General features: G+C 38.0%; 1 protein-coding gene across 2 annotated transcripts in view; it reads right to left on the bottom strand.

Annotated features, from left to right (window-relative positions):
- Nucleotides 1-3,053: 3,053 nt before the first annotated feature.
- The window catches only part of mtnr1al (melatonin receptor type 1A like), a 31,941-nt gene continuing 23,570 nt past the window's right edge, over nucleotides 3,054-11,424 (bottom strand). Inside the window, exons 2-3 of one of the 2 annotated variants that reach the window (XR_001662523.1) lie at nucleotides 8,380-9,336; nucleotides 3,054-3,683 (exon numbers count right to left, since the gene is read on the bottom strand). Coding sequence is in view for 1 of the 2 variants with exons in the window: in XM_007555039.2 (XP_007555101.1) it covers nucleotides 8,567-9,336 (770 nt within the window). In the remaining variant the exon portion in view is untranslated. Of the gene's footprint in view, nucleotides 3,684-7,979; nucleotides 9,337-11,424 lie in introns of those variants that run through there. The other variant, XM_007555039.2, reaches the window with a different exon arrangement.

Raw genomic sequence — 11,424 nt, 5'->3', positions numbered from 1 at the left:
TAATGAGTCCGTAACACTCTTTTGGCGGCACCACATTTGGTTGTGAGTTGAGGATTTTCATTCAGATCTGTAGTCACCTCTCAAAACGCAGGTGGATAAACAAGCTACAAACTGATCAAGTTCTAATATGACAAGCATGGGTTCACCTTCAGAGAGCACCTGGTTTAGAAGCTGATATCATGCACTGAATTATCTTTGTCCAGCTTTTCTGCCATATTACAAATTTTCTCTTGTAAGTTCTTCAGCTTTCAGCTGAGATCATTTCCCAGTTCTCAGGTTTTTGCGCTTCAAACAGTTATTAGGACGGGAGCATGATGTATGAAAAAAAGCAAAGCAGGGAAGAACTTAAACTATTCTGTCACCAAAGTTTACATTTTAGAAGTTACAGTTCATTGCATTACATAATTAGCTGCAGTTCAATCAGCAGCCATATGAAGTTCTGTACAGCATGACACTGAGCTGGATTAGACTCTTGATTCTAGTCTCAGGCTGTGAAGTGTAGACTTAAGTGTTTAGTCTCTGAAATGAGTCTGTAGATTTTTTTTATATATATATAATTAAGAACGAACTCAAACACTTGACATAAGATTCATCTGCATGGGTCGACAGAGATTATCATTTGAATTTGCTTTTAAAAGAAAATCTCTGTTTTATTGTCTAGCTGTCAAGTCATTCCTCAGTGCTATCACTGCCCTGTTTTCTCTCCATTCCTCTATTTATCTTTCTCCTCATGTGCCGTCTGAATTCATTTCCTCGCCTCACCCCCTGGTGGAGACGGTGCTTGACTTGCAGTGTTGCTTCTGGCGACAGCTTGGCTGTCAGATCCTGCTGTTAGCGCAACCATCACCTTCAGACTACAGAGGATGGTGTTGGGATGGAGTTTGTACAGGTATGTGTGTGTAACCACGGCGAAAACAGACAGCTGTCAGGTTTCTGTCGACAAAAATCACAGAGTAACACAACATTAGTGATTTCTCTGTCCTCTTCAGTTAGTATTCTGACTCGCAGGAAAAACCCACTGGCTAACAACATGGCCCTGACTCCATTTTTCTCCTTCTCTTCATGGAGTTGTGCTATGAAAACAAGCACCACTGCAGACAAAAACATTTTTTTAAATAGAAGTATTCTTCCAATTATGAAGTGCTAAGACGTACAGTGCTGCAAAGCTTGGGGAAAAAAAGGCAACAAGGGAGGCATTCACAGTGAACGTTCATTTATTAAGACATGTTTTCCAGGATTCAGTGGGTTTCTTTTGTCTCATCAACATTACAGACATTCAGAGGAAACATTCTTCATGGCGATGTGCAAAAACAGCGTATGAAAGGAAAACGGTTACATTCTTAGACTGAATACTGATAGCTCCTATTGCAGCTGGCTGGCCTTGGACCACACATACGGACACAGCATTAAATTTTCTTTTTTTTTTTGCTGCTGCTGTTCCAAATACACAAAACGTCAACAAAGCTTGGCTCATTGCATTGTTCTTCAGCACTAACAAGAAAAATACCTTATTAGTTAATGCACATAACTACAGGTAAAAGGCTGATTGTATATATTTGCATCCTCAGTGGACCAATTAAATTTGCAACTACTCTCATTGGACTCCTCCGAAAAGCCAATGCAGATGCCTCATTTACTTTCTGCAGAATGTGAGAATGTTAGATTACCGTACATGTATCTGCTCCAGGATATATCAACTCAAGGAAAGGTCATTATCAAAGTACTTTACACTTTGATGAGCACTTACTTTAAAGCTATAATGATTCACATTATTGTTATGGTTGAGTTTATTCTATTATGTTTATGTTATACAGTCCAGTTAGAGCAAATTATACCCACTTATCTTGAGCAGAAAACAGAACAATTGGGACAAGCCTTTTAATTTCTAGACAGGATACAATTTTTTGAGGTAAATTCGAAACTGAATTTTTGTGGTCAGTTACTGAAGATCATCATACGCCAAAGAGAACAAAATGGACTTTAAGTAAAGAATCATTAGCCCAGTGGTTTCCTGTCTTTCTCTTTTCGATGGCCAGTGTCTTACATGTTTTAAATGTTTTCCTGGTTCAGTAGAGAGGATTCAATCAGCAGGCTGTCAAATGCTGCATAGCAAAAAGTCCTCAAATAAACAAATTAAACATGTAGGACGGTGCCCTTTGATAACTGACAGTAGGCACCTGTGCTTTAGACTGCAGTGCTTTACAAATATAATCTTAAATCTAAATCATTCTCATTTAAACCCCTTCACTTCTAGTGACATTAGAACCACAAACTCCACTGTATTTTATTGTAATTTATAAGATACACCAACTTAAAGTAGCACATTATTGTAAAGTAGAAGGAACATAATACACTGTGACAAACCAACACAAAAAACAACTTTTAGTTGGTTTACCATATGAAATTCTAATAAAATCCATTTAAGATTGTGGTTATAATGTGAAAAATAATAATAAATACAGTTTAAAAAAAAACAAAAACATTATCCTCTTCTACATGTGGTGCAATGTTGGATTTTCTATATTTGGGGGGAATTTCTTGACCGATGAGATTTTGGTCTTTTTTATTTTAATTGAAAACTTTTACCCACAGATATCAATACAATACAAGCTCGAAATGTAACACAATTAGACTAACACAGAGCAAGTGAAGGCAACAACAGGCCGAAGAAAGACAATTGTTAGAACTGATAGTGATTGGAAACGGTGATCATGGTGAGCAGAAACATGGCAGAATAAAGATTTTTTATGTTAGTAATGAAGCATGGTAACTTGGACAGATTATTTTAGAGTGAGGGTCCACAGCAGGGTGCTGGCAATCCTCCCAAGCAAGGTTATCCAGTTTCTTTGGAAAGGTGGAATAAATCAACCAAAAAACAAAGATTTATGGTTAAGCTAATGGATCACCTTGGAATAAGAGAATTCCTATCATTTTGTGAAATGCCTACAGTGTTTGAAAACACTGTAGGCATTTCACAACAATTTGATGTTGTGATGCCTGATTTAAATGCCTAATGAGGTCATTCTGGAGTTTTAAAGAGCCTATTTTTTTCACCTCACTGATCTCAATGAGATAGTTTTATGGTCTTTTTTTTTAGTAGTGGTTAGGGAAATGACTTGTTTAGTTTCCACTACTTTTGTGGCTTCAATGAAAGGATATCTATAGCTTCCATTTAGTCTTGGGAAACATAAAGACCACATTTGTTGGTTTCAAATGAATTAAGAAAGACAGAAATGCCCAGAAACGGATAATGAAAACACTCCTTTAAGCACCTCCAGTGCAGCGCTCAGTTAGCACTTTGAATGTTATAGTTCATTATAAATCAATTAGAAAAAATACTGAGCAAATATGGCTTGTTTAGACAAGTTAAAAGATTGTTCACTCTAGACAATGTAGCAGCACACCTTATATGCGGAAAGTTCCATCTTAATGAACCACCAAAAGTCTGACAGAATATCCTTTGGACAGATGAAATGCAAGAAGAGATTTTAGCCACAATTTATCACAATATGTTGGAGAAATCCAAGCACAACCTGGACTCCTTGTGATCATTGTTTCAACCAGAAACTTCTCTGTAAAACAAAGTATTCTAGTCTCAGATTTGAGGCCATGTGTTCGACAGCTGAAGTCATCAAAATGGCAGTGGTCTCAAACAGCAGAAAATCTACAGAATGGCTGAAAATCTACAACAGAAAGGCTAAAAAAAAGAACCAAAGTCTTGTCATTTCAAAAGTGATTCAGTAAGTTGTTCATTTCCAATTTTGTTCCTTCCCGCTGCAAAACTTCAATCTGTAAACCCAGACATGCTGATGTGGGGAGCAGAGTTTAAACTATACAGCTTCACAAAATTTCAGGTGTAAGTTAATTGTGCATAACACTTGAAGTAAACACCAAGACCCTCATAAAAGACAGTGTGAAATGCTGCCAGTGTTGGTAGGTTGTTGCTCAATTAAACTTCTACAAGAAATAAAGCAAAATACACAGAAACAAAGTCTTAAGCCAAATTAAAGATGTTGAGAGTTTAACATCTGTTGATAAAAGCTTAAAACATCTAAGCTTGTGCCTTAAATAGATCTCAAAACACAAGTCATTCATTTTAAAGTGATGCTTTGGGCAAAATAAATTACAAATCAACTGACCTAATTTCCTTTCATCCCAGTAACTTGGTGAAATCAAATATTAATTTGGTATTTTGTTTGAAATAATACATACACCTAATTTAAACACAGTAAATCAGTCACCACTTGTGCAATTGGTATTTAAGATGTGTGCTATGTTTGCTCATCTGGATTGAACTTTTAAATTGTAGGGTAAGTGATTTCACTTTGAGGTTTCACATAAAAACTTAAACTAGGATGGGAGCCAGCAACATTTTGGCACAGACAAAACAAAGTCCCCTTCCAACTGATTGCCCTGTTGCCAATTTAGGTGTCCTTAGTGGACCTTAACTTGGGGAGGAACTGGTCCCAGAGCAGCCGGATGCACACACACAGAAAGGGAACTCATTAAAATGGGAATGAAGCAGTCATCCTTTGGACAGATGAAATGCAAGAAGATATTTTAGCCAGCAACACCCCTTATAGTCATACATGCAGAACTTACACTTTCTAAGGGTGTTAGAAACACAGTGATGTGGTCAGAATACCATTCAGAACAATCACGGCTTTATTCCTCATTTTTATCTTTTTTTATTTTTTTATTTAGCATGTTTCACAACCCCCTGCAACAGACTGGCAACCTGTCCAAGGTGACCCCGCCTCTCGCCTGAAACGTTCGCTGGAGATGGACACCAGCACCTCCCGACCCCATTAGGTACTACTGTGTAAGAAAATGGATGGATGGATGGATGGATGCTTCAGAACCATATTTAAGTAAGTATTCTTGCTGCTGGGAGGATCTGATGTCGAACCTGATTACACAAGTGTTTATGCGGAACATAAATTGTTCATTTAAATGAGTGTGGAATTGTTGAAATTTCTGTCTATTGCTTCTGATTGGCAGAAACAGAAACTTTTCTGGTCTATTACTTATATATCAGATTATAAAAGTGGTGAACATTGACACTTTTTTGCACTGTAGTTGATCTTGTTCTGAGTAGAAAGAGCCAAATATGCAATCCCTTCAGTTTATCAGTCTAAGTTCTAATCAAAAATCTAGTTAAAGTCCGGTATACTTGAAATGAATGAGCATAGACAATCTTTTTCTATTTACGAAATTAATAAAAAAAGAAGCTAAAGTACTGTGACTTTCATTAATTCATCTGTCAGACTTAAGTAAAGTCACTGAGCCGCAAAAAACAATAGCAGTAGAATATAAGTCAAAACAATATTGCAACTAACAGGAGTTGATTTTAGAGGCAAATATCTGGTTGCTCTTTCTTTGTTTGCATTGCCATATTAGTTTTCAAGTAAATCTGCACAAAAGGACATGTCATACTGTGCAAGAAATCTTTTATCAGTGTAATACTTAACATTTAGTTACTACCAAATAAGTACAGTATACTAAGCTTTGCTATGACGGAGTAATTTTAGACCCATATTCATTCATCAACGTTGTGCTGTAAAAGTGTTTAAACTGTTTTGTTCCAACAGACAAGCATTATGTTTCTGGGAGGCAAATGGGGCCTTTCTGAAATCAGGGTCTGTGAAGTTAAGAGCAATAATTCTCTTTCATATAGTTGACATTTCCTACTGCAGTGAGATTGTAAACACATGGATACAAGAGGTCAACTCCTAGTCTACATCCTTGATCTTGACAATTTAAAACTGAAGCTAAATATTTTGATATCTGTGGGATATTAATGCATGTTAGTAAATGCCAGTAACACTCAGCACTTTCGCAAGGGAGAGTAGCTAAGCTTATTTCAGTCAATGTCCATGTTACAATGCTAAAATCATAGCGGTTGAAAGTACCTGCTGCATTAATCGTCTTCATCAGCAGCAACCTGCCAGTCTGCTCTAAGACCATTAAACAGAGGTAAGCTTTTTAATTTTGCAACAGGCTGTTGAAGGTTTAATCACATTAAGGTTGGCAAATTGCTGTGCTTTTCATTATCTCATATGTCTTTGGAAATTTCCCTGACAGACTCGCAGTCAGATCATCAACCGGACTCTCACAGCTGGGTACCTGTTATGCTGAGGAAACAGCATAACAGGTGTTTTGTTGTAAAGTTTGCTCTTGTAAACAAACTTTACAAAAGCATAGATGGTTTATCTGTTATTATAGTATGTATATTAAAATTTGCAGTTTTATCTGCTTAAATCAGCTGTAATGGAGGGACGTCTGACGTCCTCTGTCATTAAACACTCTGAGAATGTATTTGTTTTTCTAAAAAATTTACTGCAAACTGGCATTTGCCAACAGGAGTAAGAGGAACCTTTACCAATAGTTTCATATTTCTGTGCTATCTGGCACAACACCCTTTTGGATGGAGGCATTGGGGAACACACACAAAGGAGTGTTTACAGGGTTACTGAACCCTGACTGATGTGTTGCTTTGAGCGCATTGGTTCTAGCTGTGTTATGAGGGTGATGTGCTGTAAGCTGAGAGATCCAGGTACCTCAGCAAAACAATCTCAGAATCCTCCAATAACAGGGATGGAAGGCAAAAAACACAAAGAGGGACATCCCTTCATCAAAAATGTTCAGGAAATAAGAGTTTCAGCACAAGAACAAAGCTGCAGTTCCAGCCCAGGTTTACAGGACGTCAAGTTTGATGGTCTTCTCTACTCTCAAACTCTGGCGGGACGAACAAGAACTGAATTAAACCATCCAAAAGGTTAGCAGAAACAATTAGGCTGGTAAAAGATCTTACAGTGATGCAGTCAACAGTTGCATGTTCATGAACTTATCAAACATATTTTGTGTCACTGCTAACTATCACACAGTTGGGGTAAAGTGATACGCCGATGACAAAAACTATCCAGATAAAGCTGTAACCGCGCTTTAGCATTGCATATGTGCAAGGTAAATCAGTCAGAACCTCAAATTTATTCAGCTAAATTATAAAGCCAACACTGCAGGTAAGACACTATTCTAATATTTGGCTCATATTCAAGAAAACTAGTAAGATTATATTTGCAATATTTCAAGTCAATCAAAAGGCAAATTAATTGGTCAGCTTATTTTGCTTGCTATGTCCCTAAATAAAAATACTAAAATCACAGTCAAAATTGTACAAATTTCTGTGGAATAGCACCTAAACTACCTCTGAGAAAAGGGACAAGCGTTACAACCACTGCAGTCCATACTTTATCCAGTAATCCTGGGTTAGAAAATTGGACATTTGCATAAAGTTCAGCTACTGAAGTGAGCTCTGCTAAATTGCTTAGCTTTTTGGTGCATAGTCCAAAAGTAATTTGTTCATTAGCTTTTTATGTTTTGCAGTAGTAACACGTTGCTTACAAACAACCTCTCTGCGTAATAATTAGTTGGTTAAGATCTGGTCATTTCATGTGTTGTTTGAGAATTGCTGCTCTGCACTTTGAAGCCAGCTGGAATAGTTTGGGTATTTCATACAGAATGACTGTATGCCACCTAAACCAGTGGACATTTTCCACTGGGAAAAGGCCTTGGGTGAAACCCAGAACTCCCAACATGCACCTAAACAACAGGCAGAGTTTGTTTTTCATGCTGAAGTTGATTTTCTTTAGCATGATCATATGAAGACTATATTTCTGTGTTTAAAAGCCAATATTAAAACAGGCACCTGTGTGTTTACTTCACTGTAAAGTAGTGGAAATTGATATCTGAAACAATTCATACCTTGAGTTAAATTAATGAGACACAGCTCTGTTGTTCTGCTTTAAAAAAATATAAAACTGTTTAAAAAGTGCAATTCTTTTTTGAATGTTTTTTTCTGCAAAAGAAAGTTAGTAAATCATTTCAAGTCTTGTTCTTTTCTTTCTCTCTTTCTGCACCCAAAATAATTGTATTTGGAAATCTACACAAATTATAATGAGAAAATTTAATCTTGAATATTTTATGCTTTTTCTTTATTCCTCCCAGAAGCACCTATTTTGCAGTTTATTATTTTTTTTTACCACCTTTTACCATTCAGAAAATCATTCACACAAGCTCACAGTTTCTGAGAAGTTCAGCAGCATGTTCTGTTAAAATTAATCACATGGAGGAGGATGGACATAATATTTGGATGGTCCAACATTTAAATGAATTGTGATGCTGGTTAAAATTTGAGCAGCCATTAACTTTCAAAATTCAACAACGAGTAATGACCCCCTTACCACAGGCAGTCATGAGGAGATGAATTACTAAGAGTTACTTTCAATCTCTGGTCTCAGTTTCACTTGCTACATTTTAAAATCTCTGTTTCCCTGAAGGCAGCACTGATAACTCTCAGTATGGCGTCATTTATTTTACCTCTTCTTTGTCCTCCTCTTCACCTAGAGCTGTTTTGCTCTTATACTACATGTTCCTGCTTCTTCCTTTCACAGTGTTGTTTGTATTTGTCCCCTTTTCTTGTAGTCTTTTATTTCTTTTGCTCATGGCTTTTTAATAATCGTTTCTTGGATGTTAAAAAAACACTTCTAGCTCTGGGCATTTTATCTCAGCAGTGAAACTTGAAGATAATCAGGACGATCCTCTTGTACTCCTTCCTGAAGTTGTGGTTCAGGACGCCGTAGATGACGGCGTTGAGGCAGCTGTTGAAGTACGCCATGAAGTAGCTGGCTGTGAACAGCCACTCTGGGATGGCTCGGCTCAGCCTGGAGTCCAGCGCCACCACCAGGCCAATCAGGTTCAGCGGCGCCCAGCACACGGCGAATAGCACGAACACCACGAACATGGTGAGAAAGTTGCGAAGGTCGTGCGGTTTGATTTTGGGCCGTGAGTCCGGCTTTACCCTCCGTCTGACCTGGATCACCAGAATCCAGATGCGCAGGTAGCAATAGGTGACGATGCTCATGGGCAGAATGAAGTGCACCACCACCACTGTGATGGTGTAGAGCGAACTAACCGACTGCGCGAAGGTGCAGGAGTACACCCGCGGGTCGTACTGCAGCGACTCCACAAACCAATTGGGCACGATGGCTAGGATTGTGAGCGTCCAGACAAGCATAACGTAGCACATAGTGTTGCTGCTGGAGAAAACTTTGTCGTACTTGAGGTTGTGGCAGATGTAGCAGTATCGATTGATTGCGATGCCAGTTATGTTGAAGATGGAGCCGATGACACTGAGGCCCATGAGGAAGCCGCTGATCTGACAGTGGATGTAACCTGCAATCCAGCCATTATGGAAGATGGCTGTCAGGACCAGTGGGTACGGATAGATGGCCACCACCAAGTCAGCAAAGGCCAGGCTGACCACGAAGGCATTTCCTACAAAAAAACAGAAAGTGAGGAAAAGACACAAGTTTAATAGAACAAATGATTTATACAGCTGTGCTGTGTTTAAATTCATCTCCTGTTTCATCTCAGTCTTCAAAAAGCCAGATTTCTACAATTTTCTATGTTCAAGGAGCTTTCAAAGTTTTTGGTTTGCTTTATAACTTATTTTGATTAATTATCTAACAGTTGTCAGGCACATCGTTTTTGGTTAAGTCTTAACTATGACCTCAGTTTTTATTTATTTTTAACCAGTTCCTTAATTACATAAATTATTTGTAATAGGTGGAGTTTAATTTTGTAATTTAAAAAACACACATGTTCTGTTTAAATAAATCAACTCAAAGTCAGCAGTTGCAGTGCGTTTGTGCTTGTTTCTTTATTTAAATTCGTGCCAAGAAACAGAAACAGCTCCCATTGAAGTTCATTGAGCAGATTGATTTCCAGATATGGCAACAACACAAAAGAAAAATATTACCTTTCAAGCCTCTGCAGGCAGATTTTTGGAGGTGAAAGGATTAAAAGACTTCTTTCATTTTATCATTCTCTAAGGCAGCTGGCAGCCTTTTCATCTGTATTGATTTTGCAGAAACAAATATTTACATGTTCCCAGATTCATGTGGGGAACTGAATGTTGTGGTAAATTAAACAATAAAAAACCAAGTTTTAAGATACTTGTTCAACAAAGAAGAAATACATGTGATTACATTTTATTGGGACCTAGAGGAAACTGGTGTCAAAATGATGTGAGGTCATCCCATTTGTCCCATGCTACAGATTCTAGCTTAGCAGTAAAAGAGGAGAACGGCCTGCAGAATTGTCCAACAATGGAACCAGTGATATGGGACAGCACTCAAACACATCATGTCATCATGTAAAGAGGATGCTCCACAGACTAGTCAACTGATTGACACATTCCTTCCACCTTCCAACCTTTTGGTGATAAGATATGAATCATGACTGAAAAATTAGAAAAAACTGTTAAAGTGAGCAGATCCATTGAGCAGAAAGGACTCGGGTGAGGTTCATTGATTAAGATGTCGTCTTTTAGACAATTTCCAAGACTCGGTTTAATGGAAAGGTTATTTATCTTCCCTGTCCTGAAAGGTCTTAGAATTCCTCTTGAGAATCTGAGGAGTTTCTAAGCAGATGCATGTTTTGGGTTTCCCTCATGTTGTTGCCTGATAAGCGGAGGACATGTAACACACTTACAGGCCAAGTTTCATGGCTCCATGCAGCATTTATGAAACAGCATTCATTGGCCAGTCACAGTGTGCACTTTGGGAATTGTTCACAACAGTTATTTACATGACACTCCTACATTTATTCATTACTTCAGTGGCTTCAGCTGCAGAATATGCGGCACGAGTAGACAGAATGTGGCAAAAAACAAGAATGTTCTCCCACATAAAACTTTATAGTCTTTCAACGCAGACTTTAAAGGAGCGCTAAAAGACAAATCAAAACTTGGAATGTAGTTCATCACATAAAGTCCATGGTAATGTTGTATTTTATAAGTTTATTATAATGGGATAGTTCCCATAATTAAATAGTCACATCTGGGACGTTTGATCCAGAAAAACCCTCTCTTGTTTGGGGGGCACAAAGAAATTATTTACCAAACCCTTTGCAGAAATGCATTAATTAAACCGATCAATGCTTTACATTGATTAGGTGGATAGATGAATGGATCTGTGGAAAATATAACTTGAATGACAATGCATTTACAGAATAAACTGGTTGTATTAGAGCATGTGAGTAAGCACTGTATGTTTGAGGTGTCCACATGTACCCTACTTTAATAAACTGAGCTTTTCAGCTGCAATAATACAAAGGAAGGAACGATTTGAATGCAGAGCACTTCACTTGGGGCAGCAGGTAAATGTTAAACCCATAATTCAGGCATTCAAAGACTGTCTCTCCTATGTGTGAGCGAGACCTCCATAGCACATCAGGTGAGCTGTTTTTTATTAAACATACTGTATTTGCCTAAGCAAGCAGCTGAAAATTGGAATAAAATTGAAACCACCTGCGACTGTGGCTGGTAGAGCTGTGTTTACATCTCCCCCAGGGAGCAACAGC

Source organism: Poecilia formosa, unplaced genomic scaffold, assembly GCF_000485575.1.
Source record: "Poecilia formosa unplaced genomic scaffold, Poecilia_formosa-5.1.2 Scaffold68, whole genome shotgun sequence".
Classification (NCBI taxonomy): Eukaryota; Metazoa; Chordata; class Actinopteri; order Cyprinodontiformes; family Poeciliidae; genus Poecilia; species Poecilia formosa.
Note: the sequence above shows the minus strand (reverse complement) of the source record. Positions and strands in the feature narration are given on the sequence as shown.